Below are 23685 nucleotides of genomic sequence, written 5' to 3'. Positions count from 1 at the left end.
GATGGAAAAATATTCCATGCTCATGGATCGGAAGAATAAACATTGTTAAAATGTCTATGCTACCCAGAGCAATCTATACCTTCAATGCCATCCCGATCAAAATTCCAATGACATTTTTCAAAGTGCTGGAACAAACAATCCTAAAATTTGTATGGAATCAGAAAAGACCCCAAATCGCCAAGGAAATGTTGAAAAAGAACAAAGCTGGGGGCATCACGTTGCCCGATTTCAAGCTATATTACAAAGCTGTGATCCAGCTTTTTTTTTTAAATAAAGTTTTTGGGGCTCCTGGGTGGCTCAGTCATTAAGTGTCTGCCTTCAGCTCAGGTCATGATCCCAGGGTCCTGGGATTGAGCCCCACATCGGGCTCCCTGCTCAGCGGGAAGCCTGCTTCTCCCTCTCCCACTTCCCCGGCTTGTGTTCCCTCTCTCTTTCTGTCTTTCTCTGTCAAATACATAAATAAAATTTTTTTTAAAAAAATAAAGTTTTCATGGTATATCTTTTTTCATCCTTGTAATTTATAAATTCTGCCTTCTTTTCAGTGAATTGAATTTTTTTATTCTATTTTATCTCTTGTTGACTTATTAGCTATAAATCTTTTTGAAAATTTTATTTTGGTGCTTGCTTTAGGATTTGTCATGTACATCTTTAATTAAATAAAGTCTATCTTTAAGTGATATTATATCCCTTCACATATAAAAATCTTCCAACAGGATAACTTTCATTTTTTCCCTTTTCAGCCCTTCTGCTATTGTTTTCATGTATTTTATTTTTATGTATATTATAAACCCCACAGTATATTGTTACTGTTTTTGTTTAAATAGTCAATTACCATTTAAAGAGATGTAAATAACATTAAAACTCATCTTACATATTTACTATGTAATTACCGTTTCCAATGGGACATTTGCTGTCATTTTTATCTTTGGTCCTCTGTTCATAATGTGTTCTTTTCCTCTAGCTGCTTAAAAACTTTTCTCCTTATCACCTGTTTTAAGCAGTTGGATTATGATGTACTCCAGTGTAATTTTCTTCATGTTTCTTGTGCTTCAGGTCATTGAGCTTCTTGGGTTTATAGTTTCATCAAATTAGAAAAAAATTTCCACCATGTTTTATTCAAATACTTTTTTTGTCTTCCTCTCTTCTCTTCTTTTTTTTTTTTTTTTAAAGGTTTTATTTATTTATTTGACAGAGAGAGACACAGTGAGAGAAGGAACACAAGCAGGGGGAGTGGGAGAGGGAGAAGCAGGCTCTCCGCAGAGCAGGGAGCCCGATGCGGGGCTCGATCCCAGGACCCTGGGATCATGACCTGAGCCAAAGGCAGACGCTTAACAACTGAGCCACCCAGGCACCCCCCTCTCTTCTCTTCTTTAAGGAATCCATTTACATGTGTATCAGGATGTTTGAAATTGTTCCAGAACTTACTAATATTCTATTTTTTTGTTGATTGATTGATTTTTTTTGATCAATTTCTGTCAGTTTCATTTTGGATAATTTCTATTGCTGTCTTTAAGTTCACCAATCTTTTCTTTAATGTGTGATCTTCCTTTAATCTTATCCAGTGCATTTTCTCACACAGTCAAGTTTGATATATATCCTTTCTATATCACCTATAGCTCTCCTTATATTTTTATTTTTCTGTTATTATTTTTTTTCAAGTATAATTACATACAGTGTTATATTAGTTTCAGATGTGCAATATAATGATCCAACAATTCAACATTTCTCAATGCTCATCAAGATAAGTGTACTCTTGATCCTTTTAATCTGTTTCACCCATCTTCCCCACCTGCCTCCCCTCTGGCAACCACCAGTTTGTTCTCTGCATTTAAGAGACTTTTTATTTGTTTGTCTCTCTCTCTAAGATTTGTTTGTTCATTTGTTTTGTTTCTTAAATTCCACATACGAGTGAAATCGTATGGTATTTGCTTTTCTCTGACTTATTTCACTTAGCATTATACCCTCTAGGTCCATCCATGTTGTCGCAAGTGCATTCTTTTTATGGCTGAGTAATATTTCAACACTTCTTCTTTAGCCATTCATCAGTCGATGGACACTTGGGCTGCTTTCATATCTTGTCTATTGTAAGAAATGCTGCAATAAACATATGGGTGCATGTATCTCTTCAAATTAGTGTGTGTATATTCTTTGGGTAAATACCCAGTAGTAGAATTACTGGATCATATGGTAATTATTTTTTAAATTTTTTGAGGAACCTCCACACTGTTTCCCACAGTGGCTGACCTTGTATTTTTGAACATGTACAATATAGTTATAACTGTTTTAATAGTCCTCTTAAATTCTAACTTCTATATAAGTTCTGAATCAGTTTCAATTGATTGATTTTTTTCTCACTTAGAGGTTCTAGTTCTCTTCTTTACACACCTGCTACTTTTAAAATTGCATCGTACATGTTTACACTAAAAAATGACTCATTATTTATCTGAAATTAAAATTTAACTAGGAATCCTGTATTTCTCTGGGAACCCTAGATCCCTGTGGCCTCTCCATACTCTTCTCTTTGTCTCCTTGATTTGGGGAATCCTTTAGACGCTGTCTGAGTTCTCACTCACTGTGCTACAGCCTGACTCTGTCACAGCCGTAAGCTGGTGCCACTGTAGGACTCATCTTTTTTGTTCCCCGTCCTTTGTTGTCTGATATTCGTTGTATTGAAACCCAGTCTTTTGTATACTTTGTTCATTTTTTTGGTTGTTTCACCCAGGAGAGTAAGTCTGGTTCCTGCTACTCTGTCTTGGCTAGAGGTGGAAATCCTTCTCAGAGGCTATTATTTTTAGCCAGAGGCCAAAACATGGTGCTGATGGGGGCCAAAGCTGGGTGTTCAGTCCCTTCATAGGAGAGTTTGTTGGCTTTGTGCCATAATTTTGTGCAATCAGCTACCTAGAAAAAAGAATGTTTTGGGTCACAGGTGGTACCTGGTGACTGTGAGGATGATTCAGCACAGTTGGGAAACTGATTAGAAGTGCACATCTGCTAAGAGGGGAATGGGGATGGGCCATGGGCTTATTACCAAATAAAAGGATAAATCAGCACACTGCATTATATTACATTACTTGTCAAATTTTGGACCAAAAGATAGGTGTGGCTGAAGGTCAGTGCTCAAGGGATTGGATGCTAGTAAGTTTGGAGGCAGGGCCAGGGAGAAAAGGCTGAGTCAGGGTGATCAAACTGGGGTCATAGAAAGACTTTGGAAAACTTAAGTCCTCTGTTTCCCTGTCCAATAATCAATTATGTTATTCCTACAAGGGGCAGGGAATCTTTGGAAATAAAAAGAAAAGTATTTCCTCTCTATTTTTCTTTGGTTTCTCTTGGTCCAGCCATATGCCGCTATCCTCTGGGAATGTCAGGAGGCCACATTCCAGATGAGGACATCACAGCTTCCAGTCAGTGGTCAGAATCCACAGCTGCCAAATATGGAAGGTGAGGTTGGATACCCCAAGAAAGCCTGAGTCCTGGGTTGGATCCATTTTCTGACTCAAGGGACTGGGGAAGAAGGGTGGTATTTGGTGGGAGCTGTAGGCGTGAGGGAAGGACATCAAGTGCACCTGTCCTGTATGTTTTCAGGAAGAGAATTCAGGGCTGGGCACCATGTGCTGGTCTGGCAACCCCATCCTAGTCACAGGGCCTTGCGCGGCACTGCCCACAACAGATGGGTTCATTGATGTGCAATGGGTTTGCTTTACTCACCTTCTCGCTATGAGCAACTGCAGGAAGCTGGCGACAGTGGTAGGTAGGGAGGTGCAGATGAGGTAGGACACTGGGAGCTAGGAGACCCGGTCCTCTTCTTAGTGGGTGTCTGTGAAACATCACTCACAGTGCAAAGCATCAAGGCTTTAAGCATATACTGAGGCCTCCAATAAATTCTTCCCTTCTCTCAACGATACCTCATAGAAGGGTCATCCTCATCCATAAAGAGTATGGTGGGTTCCTAGTGGCCTAATTGCAGGGGTCCTCTAAAGCAGTGAACCCCTGTGTCAAAAACTACTCTGCTTGTGAGGGCATAATCCTCCTCCTCCTGGAATCTAATTCTTTTGTTGTAAAGTATTGATTTCTGTTAAGATGGAATCACCCATAAGAAAAGCAGCCTTAGTAAATCTTCCCCATAATTTCTTAGTATGTGAAAGGTGAGAGTGATGGTTGGTGGGGTTGGACGAGAACAGCAATGAATAGGTGACATCTGTGAGAAAAGGCACATTCTAGGGAAGAGGGAAAGTGGTAAGAGGCTCCCAAAATAAGCCTTATACTGATTTCACAATTTTGCTCACTGGTAGCTCAGCTTGGAGGTAATAAAATGAAACCAGATTATTTACTACTCCCCTAATGCACTCCTACCCCTCACTCTCATCATGGGTTCCCATGGCTTTTTGCTGGGCTGCCATGCCCATCCTGTTGGTTAAAATTCCACTGCATTACATAGCCCACACTGGTGATCTTATGATCCCTCTTTCCTCCTTCGTATAGCTTCATATCCAAGCAAGGGGTGGCCACCCTTGTTCTGCTGGGACTGAAAGTGGAAAGGGCTGGTAAAATGACTCATGGGGTAATATAGGGTAGAACGGGTTTCACTTCCCTTGAGGTCTTTAAATCAGGATGTGAAATAAAGACTACATCTGATCTGAAGGCCTCTAGGCCCTGGTGGTAAGTGTCTCTCTGGGTTTCATAGTGCCCTGGAGACAGGGGACTGACCACAGGTGGTGGCAGTCAGGCCAGAGGGGAGACCCGAAGAGTCTTTTCAGAGTGGGGTCCCAGCCTGCTCTCTCCCCTCAGGATGGGGCAGCTTCTTGCTGTGGATTGGTAAATAACTCTAGCGTCATGGTTCCTCTCTGTCTCTCCAACCCCATGTCTCAAGGCTGGATTCAGAAGAAGGGGATGGAGCCTGGTGCCCTGAGGTTCCAGTGGAACCCGATGACCTGAAGGAGTTCCTACAGATTGACTTGCACACCCTGCACTTTATCACTCTGGTGGGGACCCAAGGGCGCCATGCTGGGGGCCATGGCATTGAGTTTGCCCCCATGTACAAGATCAATTACAGTCGGGATGGCACTCGCTGGATCTCTTGGCGGAACCGGCATGGGAAACAGGTAGGAAGAAGAGACATCCAGACCCTGAGATGTCCAGGACCATATTTTGACTTAGGCTAGAAGAGGAAGTACACAGGCTGTCTTATAGGTATGTGCATGCCCTTGTCAATGTGTGACTGAAGATGAGGGAGGGCAGGGTGGGGGGACCGGGAGGAATAGCAAGGCTGCTGAGAAAGCTGAAAGGATACATTCTGCTCCTTCAATTCAAAAGAGAGGGTCCATGAAAGGGGTGATGAGGAAAAGTCAGCATAACCTCATATGAGGCATCTTCCCGCTCTTTCTCTTCTCTCTTCTCAGGTGCTGGATGGGAATAGTAACCCCTATGACATTTTCCTAAAGGACTTGGAGCCACCCATCGTGGCCAGATTTGTCCGCTTCATTCCAGTCACTGACCACTCCATGAATGTGTGCATGCGGGTGGAGCTTTATGGCTGTGTCTGGCTAGGTAGGTCTCCAGAGAGAAAGCTTATAGACCTTATTAAAAACCCCAACCCCTGGAAAATAAAGGCAGACAAGTCAGAAAGGTATGGGATTAGTAATCTCTGGAGTGAAGCGATTCCCTCTAGGTTAGAGTCAAGAAAGGACATTGTTCCTCCACCAAGGCTTGGTGCTCTATACACTAAATGATGCATTCTGAGTCATTTCACTGACTGCCACTGAGGAGTGCTCCTTGTTGGTGCTCCCTTTGTGCCCAGATTGAGTCCTGTGCAGACACGCTGAACAAGATTGCACCCTTGAAGTCTCGTGTGGCTCCCTGGGATAGTTGGTCTGAGCAGTAGTTGCCTCTCCTTCCTAAGGCACTGACATATCTGTGTTTCCTTTGGCAGATGGCTTGGTGTCTTACAATGCTCCAGCTGGACAGCAGTTTGTACTCCCTGGAGGCTCCATCATTTACCTGAATGATTCCGTCTATGATGGAGCTGTTGGGTACAGGTAAATTCTGGGAAACTTTGGTCATCAGAATGGGAAAGTGGCCACTAGAAGAGAATAATATTTTAGTTTGGCTTGGGATTAATAATTAATCAACCAGTCAACCAACTGGTGTTTATTTAGACCCTGTGTTAGGCATTGTTGAAATAATGTAGATGAAGTAAAATAGGGATTCTTTATTTGCAAGGAACTTAGATCCTATGTTTGGGAAGACAGGGGAAACAATAAATTACACAAAACAAGAGCTGAAATTGTGGTATAGTTCTAAGTATGGTAGCCATAATTTTTTTGACCCTTAAAACAGGAAATATGGTCTAACACAAATAATGGCCTACTTATGGAGACAAAGGACCAGAAGAATTGAAGTTATAAGTATACTAAATTGGACAGGTCAAGAAGTTCAGGAAGAATGAACCCCATATATGTAAATGCTTTGGCAGTCGTGGAAAGGAGACTCGTAAGGTTTATGATAAACAAGGAGAGTTTCTAGGATGATATGATTTAGAGTAGAGGAGGCAGGTAGAAGGGAGCAGAGGAAAGGGAACAGGGCTGAGGACAGGAATGGCCTGACTATAGCAGAAACTCGAGCTGGGAGCAGCAGAAAGGGCCAGTGGGTAGTCCTTAAATGGGCCATGGTGGAGGAAACTGATCAGACACAGTAGGAATTTAGGGTTGGATGAGAGATGTTCCTACCTATCTCACTTCACCCTGAGCCTTGCCATTCTTCTAGTCCACTTTGACACTCTTCTCTCTCTTAGCTTGGTCTTTGTCTGCAAAGATTGAGCCTGGGAGAGAGGTTATGTTCAGACTAGATGATAGAGGTTTCTAATGGTTGACAGAGGATGAAATTAGTCTCAGGAAGAGGAGTGAGGGATTACAGCACTTCCATTGTTTTAAGTGTAAAGAATAAACTCCTGCCCCCCACCCCCCCAGCTGCCATCCCCTAAGTGAAGACCTGACTCATCTAGTAGTCGATTTCCAGCTACTTCCTTTCCATCTGCTTAGTCACTGTTGCTCCCCGTTCACTTAAATTGTCTGGGCATCATTTCACTCAGCTGCTCCCTAACCAGCATTTATTCAAGGCATAGAGAAAATCAGAGATCAGTTGAATTCATTTTAGGTTAATAAATCTTTGCTAATCCACTGTTGCTACCTACAGTGAATTTGGCCAGACTTGGTAGGTATTCAAAAATATAAAGAAGTCCTGGGTCCTACCTTTAAGAAGCTCACAGTTAGGAATGGGGACTAAACCAGGATACAAATTACTGTGATACAAGCATAAGGGTAAGAGAAATCTTATGAGTGCTCTGGGGTTCAAAGGAAAGAGTAAGCTAGGGTAGGAAAGCACAGCACTGGGAGTGAAAACACCTGGATTCATGTCATCAAAGTTACTTCCGTTTGCTTAAGTGATAAAAATGTATAAGAAAAGCATTTTGTAAAGGTAAAGTGCTAAATACATGTAAGTTTTTATCTGATTTGGAAAACCAGAAAAGACATGATGGACTGAAGTGGGCCCCAAACGATGGGTGGAACTTTCACAGGTAAAGAATCTTGAAATGGCATTTGAGGCAGAGTGAATAGCATAATGACAAAAGAATCACACTGTAAAGTTTAGGGGAATGACTGCTAAAGATCAGTCATTTAGTTAACCACCAGTCATACTTATGTAGCAAAATAGTAGATGAAAAGCATGATTGGAAAGATGACGTCATATTTTGGAGGAACTTGAATGTCAGGGCCAGGAGGAGGAGTTGTTTTTTCTTCATCAACATAATCATCAACAGAACAAGTCATTGAAGATTTTTAAAGCTGGGGAAGGACAAGATTGGAACTGTGCTTTAGACAGATTAATCAAGCAGCTTGCAAAGGTTAGATGTGAGTGATAAGAAGAGGTGATGAGGGACATTTTCTAATTGCAATCTCTGTCCGATGAAAAGAATGAAGGACCAAGGCCAAAACGGGAGGAGGAGACATTCACGTAGGGACCATTTGCAATCTGATTGGGTGTAAATGAGTAAAAGAGGTAGATGAAACCTTGGGGATGGCATTTATTCATCAACAGTCCTATTTTGGTACATATGGTGTGCCAGGCACTTTCAATGAGCCACTGAGCATGAAAGAGAATATAATGGGCAGGAATGGGAAACTTAGGTGAAAGATTTAGTTTAGAAAGAGATAGTGATGGATTTAGTTTGGGATATAAATTTAAGGGACTGGCAGGATATTCAAATGGATAAATAAGGCAGGTACTGGTAACAGAGGAAAGGTCAAGAATAATTGCAGAGATTTCGACACTATCACCTGCCACTTGGTAACTGAGGTAGTGGGGTTATCTCTTTGGAGTGTGCCTGAATTATGAGGTATAAGTACCTGATTCAGAGTCTTGGGAATAGATAGTTTTAGTAGCAAAAGTTATTTTTTTAACTAAAAAAATTACAGAAGTAGTACATGCTTGTTATAGTAATTCTAACAATTCTAAAAGATATGAAGTAAACTGGGGGAAGTTTTTGTCCTTACCCATCCCCATTTGATTTAATTTTGACTAAAAGAAATTAACTTTTCATTTGTGTTGCTTTTCATAAGTTTCATGGGGATTTATTGTTCTGGGGACAATGGGAAATATATTTATTGCAAGTAAACTTATGTTCTCCTAGCCTTCTGATCTGTAGAGAGAAGAAAAAGATGGCAAATCCTTGGAAGGGAGATCCAGGCTCTGGTCACTGTGGATAAGGCCAGTCAAATTTTATAATTTGCCAAACATTTGTCAATGAACAAATAAATTTAAAAGTGTTTCTGTAAGACTGGCATAATCACTCAATTATTTTTTTTTTTTGTGAATTGATAACTTTTTACATTACCTCAAAGGGCACATGTATTATTGCTTGAGGGTGAGTATCCCAATCTCTTCATTTGGGAGACTCCTGACTTAGAGTTTAGAGCTTGAAATGCAGAGCTTAGGAAGAGAGAAGTCCCAGTGGAGAGTTCTTGCTCTGTGTCTCCATAAAAAGAAGCCAAATAGAATAGAAATCCAAAAAGAAATAGCCAAATTAACATAAATACACAATCATCCCATATACCAATCAAGAAGAGCCTTACAATCAGAAGTGGAAAGCCTGCCAAGCTAGAAAACAAGACTAAATCCAATGCCTGAGACCCTCATGTAATTCATGCATTTTATTCCATGAATCTAGTATTCTACAAATCTAATTAAAATTACATATAAATTAGTATTTAAATTTGCCACTGATTACTTTTTTCCTCCCTTTAGTTTGACATCAAATTGGGTTGTTGGATGTGGGGTAGAAGAGGGCATGACTGGCTTCTCTGGAATTGACTCACTGAAAAATCATAACACACAGTCAAAGGAGAATCAGAAAAATTTCCAACAAGCTCTGGGACTATTTACTGAGTGATGGTCAAGTGCTGTATCTACTATAGTGTTCATTCTATGCATCCGTCCATCCATTCATTTACTCGTTAATGAATTAATTAATCAAATGCATTTGATAATACTGAATTATTATATAAAAACATATTATATTCAGTATACAAGAATAGGTAAGGATACAATAGATTATAGAAAGCTTTTCTTATAAAATGATAAAAGATTGTTTAAAAGCTTTGCTACTAAAGGAGTAAGCATTGAGTATTTTGTAAAATTCATTTATATGAAATTCTTTGTTCTCCATTGATGCCAGGATACATGCATCAATACTATAAAATATACTGGATTTTTCATAATCCTTCGACCTTCAAGATAATCAACTCTTACAAAACCCGGGGTAAAGAAGCTGGGAATAAAAGCTCTTCTGTGAATGTGCGATTAATTCCAGGTTCCTCTCTCCCTTTCCCTTCTCTTCCCTTGGCCTGAGCAGCATGACTGAAGGGTTGGGCCAGCTGACAGATGGGGTGTCTGGCCTGGACGACTTCACTCAGACCCACGAATACCATGTGTGGCCGGGCTATGACTATGTTGGCTGGAGGAATGAAAGTGCCCCCAGTGGTTACATCGAGATCATGTTTGAATTTGACCGCATCAGGAATTTCACCACCATGAAGGTCAGTGGTGTTAGGTGTGGTGGAACGTGTCCAAGGAAGCCAAGATAATGGTGTAGTGAAAAGGCATGCTGGAAAGAACCTTGGGTGGTGTCAGCAGAACTGAATTCAAATCGGTATTTTGCCACTAACAAGCTACATGCGTTTCCAAGTCACTTCATCTCTGGGCTTCTTGCTTCATTTGTAAATAAGGGGGTTAGACTAGGTCACTGTTTCTCAATGTTTTCTGTTATTGTTCCAACATTAGAGTCTACATACCATCAGGCACAGTGGGTCCAGTGTCTAGAGCCCACAATACTTTGAAGACCTAACTTCTTTTAACATCAGGGGGAAAAAAGAACTTTTAGGGTCAAACATCATTTTCATCTGTTTAACGACATGGTTTTAAAATACAATTTTAATTTTTTTTATGGAGGGAGGGGCTCACAAAAGCAAAAGTAAATAGGGCCCATGGAAATCATTTTATGGTCCTGCCCAGTGCTCCCCAGGGACATCCTTTTATCAGTAAGGCTGGCTCATTGCCACCCTAATTCTCAATGGAGGAATTGAGAAATTCTTTGGAAATTGGAAAATTGAGAATTTGTATTTTTTCTTTGGAATCACTTTCCACACCTACCCTGTTTCTTCCTCCCCTGGGCACTGAAAATCTTGATAGAAGGCTCTGCACTCTTCTGTTTCCAGAGTTCTTTGTTTCCTTATCTATTGCAACAGCACATCTGTCTGGTTGTCCTACTATATTTCAGGTTCCTCCAACTTGAACTCTAAGCTTGAGGAAAACTGGGGCTTAACAGTAGAAAGTCCTTTGTTGAATGTAAAGGAGACCCCTGAAGTATTTGTGGTTCATATATAACTCTTACTGGTTTATTGAGGAGCATGAGAGGACTCCAATATGAGGCCCAAGAGAGTGGGCAAGTGAATTTGACCTCACACATGGATCCCTGTTTATCTGTTATTTTCCCTATTCATAGATGGGTACAGAATATTAATGGCCAACAAATTGGTGATGCTGCCTCTATCTAAATCCCCTTGGGATGATTTGCAGTTCAGTGGAGGAAGGCACTATTTATTTGCAAAAGGAGGTATGTAGGATGAGATGAGGACCCAGAAGAATGAAATGTGTGTTATCATTAAGGGTCCCTAGTAAATCAAAATTTGTTAGTCTTGGCACAAACTTGGAGCCAAAGAGGAAATCCATGTCTATTATATTACCTTCACATGTTAATGTGATAATATCTCCTAACTGGATTAATAGCTATTAGTTAAATGAACAAACATTTAGGATGAGAACAGAAGGATCAACACATGCCCATCTGCCTGTATATTGTTCAAGGATGGCTCCTTGGCAGGTTGTAAAACATAAGTGTGTGCAGTTGTGTGTGACACATTATTCTTCACAGGGTTTTCTGGAGGGAGGAGGGGAATATGCATAGTGACAAAAATATACCTCCAAGGAAAATTTATTTCTATTGCCGAATAGTGAGATATCCACATGAACCTATGAACAAGTATCTCAACTCACAAAAATATACCATTGGGATAATTTTTAGTCTCATAAATAATAAAATGTATTTTAAGCTCTCCACAAAGTTATAATATTTAGTCAATAGACTTTGATCTTCCTGAGTCCCCCGTAGCTCCTGTTTAATTAGTTTATCACAGGTCAGAATTATTCAAAAGCATATTGTGCAGTAAGTAGGTGCAAGAAGCTTCTAAGAGCTATCTTAGGGCCAGTCCTCTTGAGGCCAAACAAGTTTGTAGCATATTTTAATTTTTCTGAGACAAAAAAAATAAAAGATAACTTTCAGGTCCTTAATATCTTCTAGAAAGTAGTTATTGGTTTCTAGGCAAATTACTGTGATTCCCCCCACCCCTTAAATACAGTCAAAATATTCTATTGAAATATATTAATGTCCTTTTAAAATGTATTTATTAAATAAATATGTAAATCCACAGGGGAATGAAATTCTATACTATTTATTTGCATTCCAGGAGAATTCCCAAAACATCTGTAGGAGAGATTACTACCTCCCCCACAGGCTACTTATCCAACACTTTGCAGATTGCAAAAAAATCTGAAAAATCTACTGAAGCTCTAGATGGTATTTTTTGGATTTTTTTTTCTTAGCCTTGCTCCATTGACTTGTGCTCAGTAAACCGGAATGGTTAATTCATCCCAAGGAAGATACTAATAGATGTTTTCATCGTTAGAACTATTTACAGGAAAATCCAAATGGAGAAGTTAAGGCAACTTGCTCCATTTCTGTGTGGCGTGGTACTTGCATGAGCATTGGACTAGGAATCTAGGGTTCTAGACTCCATTCTGTTGTTGACGGGCCATAGGCAGGTCACACCTACCTGGGCACTAGCTCATTAAGAAATAGAGAGTCAGAGTAGGTGATTTTATTCTATTCTTTCAGAGTATTTCTGCTCATTTCTTCGATCACAACATTTCTACACCCACTGCTGCTGTTTCTTCAGCTAAACATAAATTCTCAACAGTAGTCCTGTTAGTTGCCATCCAGAAAGCAGAGGAGGGTATCAAAGACAGTTGGAGGGTTACAATGCAGGGCCTAAGCAAGACATTAAAATTCAAATAGCAAATATGTTCCCAGAATGGCAATGAGGCTTTTCCAACCTATGAGGTCTTTTAATTCAGGGGCTAGTGACCAGTGAAGCTCCATTTTCCACGTACAACTGAGCCAGAGGAAATGTGAGTGAACTACCACCAGGGACCTGACCTAGTTACAAATATGTACATTCCATTTTTGAAGGATGTTGAACACACCAAGGTGCTCCAGATGACTGTTGTGGGTTCTTTGTTTCTTATGACCCTTTTAGTATATGTGCTGCCGAAGCGAGCACTCTTATGACCCTTTTAAAAGCCATACAAATATCCTGGTGAAAGAGTCAGGGCCGCAGGCAAGAGGATGCAAGCTACTTTCCGAAAGACCTTCTTTTCTCATCTCAGAAAATATCCCTAAGGAAGATTCCATGCCCTCATCAGAAGGGCTTGACCTAAACTGAAATTCATTAAGACAGATTATTAAGTCTTGTGTCTCTGGCTAAAACATGCTAATACACGGCCCCTGAAATGAGATTTCTAAAGAGAAAGATGAAATTGTTTTGGAATGTGTGTGAGTTCAGGTTTCTCAACTAAACCTGTTGGAAGGAGTAGACGGGCTTTAGCGCATACCTGGGAGGAACGAGGAGGGAAGACGTCCCCTTACCTCAGTCCAGAATAGCTTGCTTCCGGGTGGACAGACAGTGTGTTGGGGAGGGTTAGAGATGTGGGAGTGTTAAGGGCATGGAAGGCCCCCGAGAGGATGCTGGTCCAGCCCTCACTTAACTGATGAGGCGACAGGAAATGAGGTGGCTGGGGACACACAGTTGCAGAGAGGGGACTGGGGGAACCGCCCCGGTTTTAGAGGGTCAGACCAACGTATCACGGCCGCTGTGAAGAAGATGGAAAGGCAAGTCCAAGAGACTGCAGAGCAACTATTCACCAAGTGCGGGGCTCAGAGAAATGGGCAGAGGGGAGATTTTACCAGGTTAGGTTGCCCTGTGTCCCCGTGCCACTTTTGGGTGTCAGCCTGTCCCTCACATGCCTCCTTCTCTGCCAGGTCCACTGCAACAACATGTTTGCCAAAGGTGTGAAGATTTTTAAGGAGGTGCAGTGCTACTTCCGCTCGGAGGCCAATGAGTGGGAACCGAACTCCGTGTCCTTCCCCCTCGTCCTGGACGACGTCAACCCCAGTGCTCGGTTCGTCACCGTGCCCCTCCACCACCGCATGGCCAGCGCCATCAAGTGCCAATACCACTTTGCTGACACCTGGATGATGTTCAGTGAGATCACCTTCCAATCAGGTTGGGAGCCGGGGGGCCTCCTGTGGAAGTGGGAGCAGGGTGGTGAAGGAGGCAGGTGCATGCTGGAGCTGCTCATTGGCGGGTATCTGAGGAAGAGGGTTGCACGGTGGTTTCTCATTGGTGGATAGAGGAATCTTCCGCACGACTAGAATATTTACTGGGCTCTCACGTATTTGTTTAAAAGGCATGTAAAATAAAGGATTAAAACATGAGAGCACAATGAGTTAAAACGGTATAAATTAAGCCAGTTAAGGGGAAGCACACTATTAAAATATTTAAATGAAAATTTCTAAATATATACAAAAGTAGAGAACAATGAACCCTTGTCAGTCTCTCAGCCTTACTAACCACTGATGATGTGCCAATCTTGTTTTATATATTTCTCCCTTTTCACTGTAGTATTTTAAGCAAATTTGAGACATTATTTGATTTCATTACTAAAAGCTTGAGAATACATCTAAGAAAATAACGTCTTCTTTATAAGCATCATGCCTTATAAGCATAAAGCATTTTAACATCTAACACCATTTGTTAATAAGTAATTCCTTAATATTATCTAATAGGCTGCCCACATTCAAGTATCCCTCATTGTCTAATATTGTCCATACAGTTGGCTTGATCAAATTCGGATCCAAATAAGGCCCTCTTGGGGGATTTCCTTTATTATATTCCTAAGTGTCTCTTTTAATATAAAAGAGTCCTTTAAAAAAAAAAATCTGTTCTGGTTTGCCTGATTGCTTTTTGTGATGTCATTTTCTAGAGCTTGTATCTTTTGTCATTCCTGTAGACTGGCAGTTATATCTACAGGCTACTTTGATTCAAGTTCAATATTTATTTTTGTCAAGAATTTTGATAGATAACGCTGTGTCCTTTTTTGTTGTTGAAAACAAGTGACATTAATTTTAATACATTTAATTTAGCTGTGTCCTTTGAACCTCATCATAGATAATGCTGTTGAACCTCATCATGGGGATGTAGTGTTAGATTCTTTCACCTTTAGTGATGCTAAGGTTGATTTCTGGGCTCAGGTTATCCCCACAAACTGGTGACCACTGCTTGAATTACTTATTTCATTAGGGATTGCTAAATGGTGATTTTTCTAATTCTTGCATTCCTTCTGCATTTATCAGCTGAATTTCTTCTGACTACATGAACTTGCTTACTCTGAGATACAGTTCACATTGGAAGGGCAGGATACATGATTAATTTTTTTCCCTTCATCAGTTTTCAGAGTTGATGCCCTAGGAACCTTCAGTAATGTCTAATGAGTTTTGTTTTTGTTTTTCATACTTGTTTTGCTTTTTAGTATCATTACGGACTCATTGCTTTTTTAAAATAAATTCAATATGTTTAATCAATTGCAATTATTAATTCTTTCTGATGCTCACATTGTCTTGCATTTGACCAGAGCACACACCTTTAAGCTGGCTCTGTGTTCTTTGGATCTGACCCTATAAGCCTTTGATAAATGTCTTATTTTCTGGAAGAACAAAATTACCCAAGTTCTTTTTGAACGTTTTGTTCCAAATATGAAGCCAACCATTTCCTTAAGCAGTTGTGGTTCCTTTTAGTGGAGAATGGTGCTTAGAGACCACAAACTGGACAGTAGGGATTGTGCTGAGTCCTGAAAAGTTAAAAGGCATTTAGGACATTGTCTATACCACTGCAATGTAGATGGGGTACAAAACCCACACAGCGATTTTCCAAAAGATGCTCCAAGTGATACCAACAATAAGTGATCAAGAGAGAGGTCAGTAGAGAGTGGCTTTTTAACAGAGTCAAAAGAGTGAGCCTTGCACTGGACCTGGTCAAGAAATATAGGCGAAAAATAAGGGAAGATAGGAGGAGAGACTAATGTGAAGATAAAGCAAAGACCCCATGCTTCCTGGCTTAACTTTTATTTTTTAAAGTTTTTATTTATTTATTTATTTTAATATTTTATTTATTTATGAGAGAGAGAGATGAGCAGAGGGAAGGGGACAAGCAGACTCCATGCTGAGCGTGGAGCCCAACATGGGACTTGATCCCTGACCCTGAGATCATGACCTGAGCCGAAATCAAGAGTTGGACGCTTACCTGACTGAACCACCCAGGCTCCCCTGATTTAATTTTTTTTTTTTAAGATTTTATTTATTTATTTGACAGAGAGAGACACAGTGAGAGCAGGATCACAAGCAGGGGGAGAGGGAGAGGGAGAAGCAGGCTTCCCGCGGAGCAGGGAGCCCGATGCGGGGCTCGATCCCAGGACCCTGGGGTCATGACCTGAGCTGAAGGCAGACGCTTAACGACTGAGCCACCCAGGAGCCCCCCGATTTAATTTTTAAAAGAAGAGAATTTCAAGATGTTTTGCTCACTAAGATGTACTGATAAGGAAATAGAACATCTGTTTAGAAAAACAGGTTTGGCGCCTCACTGCCTTCTGTTATAAAGATTTAATTTAAGAATAAATGGATTGATTATTTTATATGAAGTATTTATTAAGAGTAGAGATTATTTAGATGTTCAAAAACAGTGTCATTACACTGTGTTAACTGGAAGACCACAGATTCCCATCCATCCTCAGGGATTCTATTCTCTTGGCAGAGTAATTAGTATACTTACCCTGTTATAACCAATTGCAGCTAAGGACTACAGTTTTTGACTCCTGGGAATCTCTTGAGTTTTAAATCTGATATCATGACAATGTTCATTTCCATTGGAGCCTGAGGACTCAACGCAGAAAAGTACATGTAGATGCTAGAAACCTCCCAATTTGTGTAATATTGCTAAGAAGAAGAAAAATTAGGACTTATGGAGAGCATGCTTCTTGAAGGGAAATGCATATTCTAATTCTGACCTCCTTGGTTAGACAAATCAGAGGGGAGAATGAGTTGCCAACGTCAATCTAGCAAATATGCTTTTGGGGTCTAGTTTTAGAAGCTTGTACATCACAGTAAAGGACACCCCAGTATCAATAATCTACCTATAAGGGTGAAGGCTTGATTTATAAATTAAAGGGCTAGGTCAATGAGCATAGTGAAAACAACTTAATTTCCTTGAAAGAAAGAGCCTCTTAGCACTATGTCTGTCCCATGCCTGCTTACCCATCATGTTCTCTACATTTTCCTGAATTTGAGTCTGACTTCCTGTGCATGCTTTATGATAATGCATGGTCACAGCCCACTGAGCCACTCTTTCTTAAACTTTTTTTGTACCATGACACCTAGTATCATTTAAACAAACATTTTACAAAAGAAGAGTTGCCCTTACTGTCTAGATGAATGGTGATTTTTAAAATTTAGAATATTATATGACTTTATTTTTAAGAAAGGCTGATGGCAACCTACTAGATTGATTTCACAATGTGCTAGGTCACAATCTACCTCCAGAAAAACCACTACTTAGCTGTCTTCTCCCTGGCTCTGACTCATGCTTGTTTTGTAACAGATGCTGCAATGTACAACAACTCTGGGGCCCTGCCCACCTCACCTGTGGCACCCACAACCTATGGTATGTGTGATTTCTAGTTATAAAAGTTAAAGTTGAAGAGGCCTTCTAGAGGATGAAGAAGGGTGGAAATTTGCAAGAGCCTGACTGTCTGTGTAGGAGGCTTTATACCAGCTGGCTTTGGATGAAGGGGTTTCTGGAAAGGGAGGCTCCGAAGTAAAGGGCCCAAACTCACTCTCCTCACTGCTGGTTCATGTGACTCTTCAGCTAAAGCAGAGTCTGGAGTTGTTCCAATTGCTTCATGGAAGTTTGGGTAGCTTGGAACAGAAACAAGGAAAGGGACATTTCTAGGTAAGACCCATAGTGGGGATCTCAATGAATGGATGGAAGTCCATTAAACAAAATGGTAGTCTCTCTAATTGGAGATATATGCTAAAGTGTATCCAGGGCTTCAGATGGTCACTGGCCATACGAGTCAGCAATCTGGGAAACACATATGATCAAGTGTCTCCAAAGGGACTCTTCACCTATTTTTCATGAAGTGTGATTATGAGCCAGTAGATCTAGGCTGTGGTAATAAAGGAACAAAATTTCGGGACCAAAGGAAAACGTCTCCATTATCCAGTCTGATACATGTGGAGGAGGAGGCTATGGTCCCAAGGAGGAGGTGTGTACAATGGAGGAGCAAAGTCATACCAGAGTAGCAAGACCGAAACTAAGCAGAAGTGTTAAGGTGGCATCTTGCAGAATTATCCTGAAGGAAAAGGTTCTACCTTTCTGTCTCTGGCCCAGTACCTCATGCTTTTCCTTGCCCTGTGAGATGATGGTGTTCTCCATCTTTCTCTTCCTGGTCGCAGATCCAATGCTTAAAGTCGATGACAGCAATACCCGGATCCTGATTGGCTGCTTGGTAGCCATCATCTTCATCCTCCTGGCCATCATTGTCATCATCCTCTGGAGACAGTTCTGGCAGAAAATGCTGGAGAAGGTGAGGAAGTGCAGAGTAGTCATGAGATAGGAACCTGCTCCATTTGCCTTGCCTAAGCCATTGTTACCTCAGGAGAAAAGGCAAACTGTAAGAACTTATAAATGCTTAGAGTGTTAACCGAGGCCACTGAGAAGCCTGGGAGTGGTGAAGCTTGGTGCTGAAGGGAGTCAGAAAAGAATAAGCTAAGTCCATTTTCTCATGTTTGGAATGGGGATTTTGGAACCTCCCTAAAAAACCCAGAAAACTCTTCCTAATACATTGAATCTCAACTCAAGCATCTCCGTTGAAGGTTTTGATCCACTGGGTTTGGAGGGGAGTGCAGGCATCTGTATTTTTTTAAAAAATTAACAGATGCACAACTGCTACCTACCTAAAATTTCTGATAATGTTGTTCCTTTTCTTCTGTTATTTACACACGTGCATGTGTGGTGCAGAAAAACATTTAGCCTCATTAATATCCAAGCCAAGTTTTTCATAGTCCTATTTCTACTTCTTTATGTACTTGAAAGTTATGCTTATGCCTCCTTCTGGGTCCCTCCTCAGATTTGCTTTGTCCAATCTAACTTATTTGAATAAGATTTTACACATTTGTCTAACATTTGACAACCTGCAAGGCCTCTTTTCATGTGTATTATTTTACTTGAACCTCATTGAGTAACAGTGAGCTGGGCCTAGTAGTTATATTTAACTCTTTTTCTGTTGAGAAAATGTGATTTGCTCAAGATCATACAACTGATATCCTATTTTCTATGCTCATTCCAATTGTCAGTCTTGAAATTTGTCAACTTCCAAATATATATATCCCAGCAAAGATGGAATATCTATGACTTTTCTTGGTTTCTTAGGCTAGATAGCAATTCTCTGGGCACTTCTGCTAAGTATCTGATGCTCTTGGGGTCTGCTGATGATTAAGTGTTTCTATAGTTGGCCATGGACATCTTCACTGATCAATGAGTTCAAATGGATGTGGACTGAGAGGTTATAAAAGCTCTGAGCTGTGAGGCAATTCAAGACCTTTCTTCTAGAATGCCAGAACACACTAGGTGTATAAATTCAGGGTGAGGGGCAACAAAGGGTGCTGGTGGTAGTAGAAGCTGGTGGACTGCAGGTTCATGGGATGGCTTGAAGCTGAGGTGTGTCTTATTGAGTATTTTGTTATGACTGCGTTTTAACTGGGAAGAGGGAATCTGCGTTCTATACTCTATGAACTATTTTTCTCTTTATTGGAGCCAGAATTTGCCACATTTCTCTCGGTCTTTCTTGGGAGTCTAATGGGAATATGTCCACGGACTGGAAGAGGAGTGTTGGATTGGAGACCCTTCAAGTAAAAGGGAGAGCAACAATTTTGCCCTGAAATATTTAACTTGGTCCTTCAAGAAATTCTTTCTACCCTGTATACCCTAGTAAGACAACTCCAGATGCTCTGGAATGACACAGGACTTTTTCCTGGTGACAGATTTGTGTGTATGTTTTGTGTCTGTGTGTGTGTATAAAACTCTTAAGCATACACATGTATTCCAAGAAACATTATTCAAAATAGCTTTAGACTAACCATTATTTGTAGGATCCTTTTGGCAGTGTCCTTAACATTTTTTCTTTGAGAGAGTTAACCCATTGTTATTGAGTACCTACTATGTGCTGGGTTCCGTGCTCAGTATTGGGGGTGTTACTGCAATAAAGGACTTTTCAGTCCAGGGGATGAAGCAGACATCTAAGTCTCTCCATTGAGCACCCAAAGTGTGTTTGTTGGAGTGGGACATTTTACGTGTTCAAATCCAAATAGTCACATATATTCATTTTCCTTTGGAAGGAACAGGCAGGTCACATTGGATAGGATGCCAAAACAATTTGTTATTTTATTCTTTTTCTTCTTTTATTGGGTGTAATTCACCTCAGTATCCCCAGGGATTTCCTTTCCCATTTTATAGCCATTTTATTTTTGGTTAGTAAAAATGCAGGATTGAGGGCATATTACCCTAATCTACAGTGCCAGAGTGATCAGGTAGACTACTGACCCATCATGTTACAGCACATTTGTTGAGTGAATGAGCATTTTAATGTGTCTACACAAAATCAAACCAATTAAGGGATAGGTCTGCAAAAACCCACTACTTAATAGAACATTAAAAACTCTGCAGGATTGAGATCTTTGATTGGCTACTGATAGGTTCTCATAGTGTCATGTAAATAATGCTTATACATGCTTCAATGAAAGTTAATGAATGTTGGTAGCACAGAAGTTAGGGGGTCAATGAAGGATTATTCTAAGTTTCTACGACCCAGGCATTTGTGGAGCCAGACTGCATCCCTGTCACTTGTGCTTGCAGAGTTGAAGAGTAATAGAGAGGTATTTCACCTGAGTGGAAGAGCTGGGTCTCAGAAGAGGAGGAAGCCATGATCCCCTTTGTGCTAACATGCCTTCCCCATCCTTCTCATTCAGGCTTCCCGGAGGATGCTGGATGATGAAATGACAGTCAGCCTTTCTCTGCCCAGTGAGTCCAGCATGTTCAACAACAACCGCTCCTCATCGCCAAGTGAGCAGGAGTCCAATTCCACTTACGATCGCATCTTTCCCCTTCGCCCTGACTACCAGGAGCCATCGAGGCTGATACGAAAACTCCCAGAGTTTGCTCCAGGGGAGGAAGAGTCAGGTGAGGATGACACAGTGGCAGAGAATGAAGGGAGATGTCTTGACAGGCACTATGAAGGTGTGACACTTGGCTCCTACTCAACTAAATCTGGTTTTCTTTCTTTCTTTTTTTTTTTAAAGATTTTATTTATTTATTTGAGACAGAGAGAATGAGAGACAGAGAGCATGAGAGGGAGGAGGGTCAGAGGGAGAAGCAGACTCCCTGCCGAGCAGGGAGCCCGATGCAGGACTCGATCCCGGGACTCCAGGATCATGACCTGAGCCGAAGGCAGTTGCTTAACCAACCGAGCCACCCAGGTGCCCCTCAAATCTGGTTTTCATCGAGAGAAGTCCACATTTCCCTGAGAAGTCCACACTGTCTTTCTAGATTGATCTACCATGGCTCCTACCCTAATCTGAGTGCTTCTCAGGTGTTTAATCACATAGTAGGTGTTTAAAGGGACCCTCAGGTCAGAAGAGAAAGAAAATAAATAAAGGGTGTCACTAAAGTGTTAACGCCAGAAGAACCTAAGCAGTCCAACTAGTCTGGTCTCCTCATTTTCCATAGGAAGAAGATGAGGAGGCCCAGATAGGCTATTCACCCAATACCAAACATCATTAGCAGTAAATTCAGGGCTAGCATTTCACCTGGAGAAAATAAATTAATGAAGCTAAAGACATCCTGGAATTCCCAGTTTTCTAGCCCTCAAGATAACTGAGTTTATCTAATTTTTGTTTATTTCTCTTTGGTGGAAATTTATTAGAATAATATAAGATCTTTTATGACAGCAAATATTTCTTGCCTTTCTTCAAGAAAAGCATTGCTTTGGTAAAGCAGTGCCAATTGATTCACATCCAGTGTTTTTCAAAAAAGTGCTGCAGAATGACATCAGAAGGGACTCTGGGGTCATCACTGAGGCTCAGAGCAGCTTTTCCAGAAGGTCAGCAACTGAAGAGTGACCAAAGTCAGTAGAAGAACTTGTGTTCAGGGGAGAGCCAGATGGAGAAGTAGACAGGACTGACTGGGAGCGCATAGGCTTTTCAAGGGCTCTTCTCAAAGGAAGAGAGGAAACTCACATGTATTTATCACTCAGTGGATAGCAAACATTGAAGGAGCACATTGAACTCAGGGAATTTTACAGAGATAGCGAGAATAAAGGATGTAAACTAATTTATTTCCTAGGCTGAACTAAAGTAATTTACCTATTTTCTAAAGTCTTAAAACATTTCCCCTCTCATATTTTAATTTTTTTAAGGAAGGATGTATCTTAAACTAGATCATCAGAAAGTTATTTAATCCCTAAAATAGGTTATTAAATCAATGACGGTGTCTTAAAATTATAGAAATACGCGATTAAGTCTTCCAACTTCCTGCCCTTATATAACGTAAACTGTCCTCTAGCTTCACCACAATTCCCCTAAGATTAGCCAAGGAGGTTGTTAATGATCACGTAGTTTAAGAAGAAGAAGAGAGAAAATGATGTTCCACATTCCGAAGGCCACAAGAAAGGGTCTCTAGAGGGACCCTTCTCTGAGTGAGAATGGCATGCAGTAGCATAGGCTGTCTTCAGGGCATTCCTGGCCTTCCTCTCAGATTTTCTTCCTGGAAGGATCTCCAAAGATGCCCCTTGGAGTCGGGCTCATTGCGGGTGTCTTCCCAGGCTGCAGTGGCGTTGTGAAGCCGGCCCAGACCAGCGGGCCCGAGGGAGCACCCCACTACGCAGAGGCTGACATTGTGAACCTGCAGGGGGTGACTGGAGGCAACACCTACTCAGTGCCTGCTGTTACCATGGACCTGCTTTCAGGGAAAGATGTGGCTGTGGAAGAGTTCCCCAGGAAACTCCTAACGTTCAAGGAGAAGCTGGGAGAAGGCCAGTTCGGGGAGGTGAGTTGAATCTTTTTTTGGGGTCTCCAGTTCTTGGTATCCCAAAGATAGTGGTTGAATAAAAATAGCCAGAAGAGCATAAAAGTGCCCCTTCCAAAGTGGATTCATACCAGAATGTCTCCTTCACTCATCTCTCCTTTCCTTGCCCTCTAGAAGGCTGGGATTGGGTCCACCTCATCTTTGTGAAAGAGCTCACAAAGCTTCCTGGGTCTTCTGATTTCTGTATAGTTTTTAAAGCCAGCAAGTCACTAGACTTCAGATATCCTGAAAAACATTCAGTATTTTCAAATTTTTTTTACAATAGGTTACAGAGGGTGGGGACCCGTAAAATGTGATCATCTTTGATAAACTGTCCAAGAACATCCTGCTACTTGATAGCCACTTTGTTTTCCTCTTTTCCATGGGAGTTATGTGTAAAGTGGTCAAAAACAACCTCGCCCCTGACTTGAGTCCCAGACTCAGCCACGAGGGAATGAATTGCCAACTGAGATAAGGAGGAGCACTCTTCCCAGTCGCCCTCCATGTCACAGTGACTTTGCACTCTTACATCAGTCACGTGAACCTTCTGAGAATCCAAAGCCATGATTTAAGTGGCAACAGGAGCCCTTCAACGGTGCCATCTGAACACCAGATGAGATAGAAGAACGTGTTCTTGGTTTTCAGTGTGGGTGGTATGCTTTGCCCTTGGGTAGGTTTGGTGTTGGTGGAAGAGTTCATGGCATCTGTTTGTGATGTCATATGTACTCATCCTGTCCCCGGGGTTGAAAACACAGGCTCATTATTCTGTTACTAATACATAGGGGTTACT

The 23685-nt window shown here is 41.2% G+C and overlaps 1 protein-coding gene across 4 annotated transcripts in view; it reads left to right on the top strand.

The window, feature by feature from the left end:
• DDR2 (discoidin domain receptor tyrosine kinase 2) overlaps nt 1-23685 on the top strand; it is a 152971-nt gene that overhangs the window by 114249 nt on the left and 15037 nt on the right. For all 4 annotated transcript variants that reach the window (XM_081825232.1, XM_081825233.1, XM_081825231.1 and 1 more), the window contains 10 exons: nt 3336-3438; nt 4868-5099; nt 5397-5544; nt 5927-6032; nt 9905-10088; nt 13706-13949; nt 17376-17438; nt 18233-18363; nt 20804-21014; nt 22654-22877. In XM_081825232.1, the coding sequence (XP_081681358.1) occupies nt 3336-3438; nt 4868-5099; nt 5397-5544; nt 5927-6032; nt 9905-10088; nt 13706-13949; nt 17376-17438; nt 18233-18363; nt 20804-21014; nt 22654-22877 (1646 nt within the window). The remainder of the gene's footprint in view (nt 1-3335; nt 3439-4867; nt 5100-5396; nt 5545-5926; nt 6033-9904; nt 10089-13705; nt 13950-17375; nt 17439-18232; nt 18364-20803; nt 21015-22653; nt 22878-23685) is intronic.

This window comes from Leptonychotes weddellii, chromosome 6 (genome assembly GCF_054177405.1).
Source record: "Leptonychotes weddellii isolate Sample4059 chromosome 6, ASM5417740v2, whole genome shotgun sequence".
Taxonomy (NCBI): domain Eukaryota; kingdom Metazoa; phylum Chordata; class Mammalia; order Carnivora; family Phocidae; genus Leptonychotes; species Leptonychotes weddellii.
This window is presented reverse-complemented; position numbering and strand designations above follow the sequence as displayed.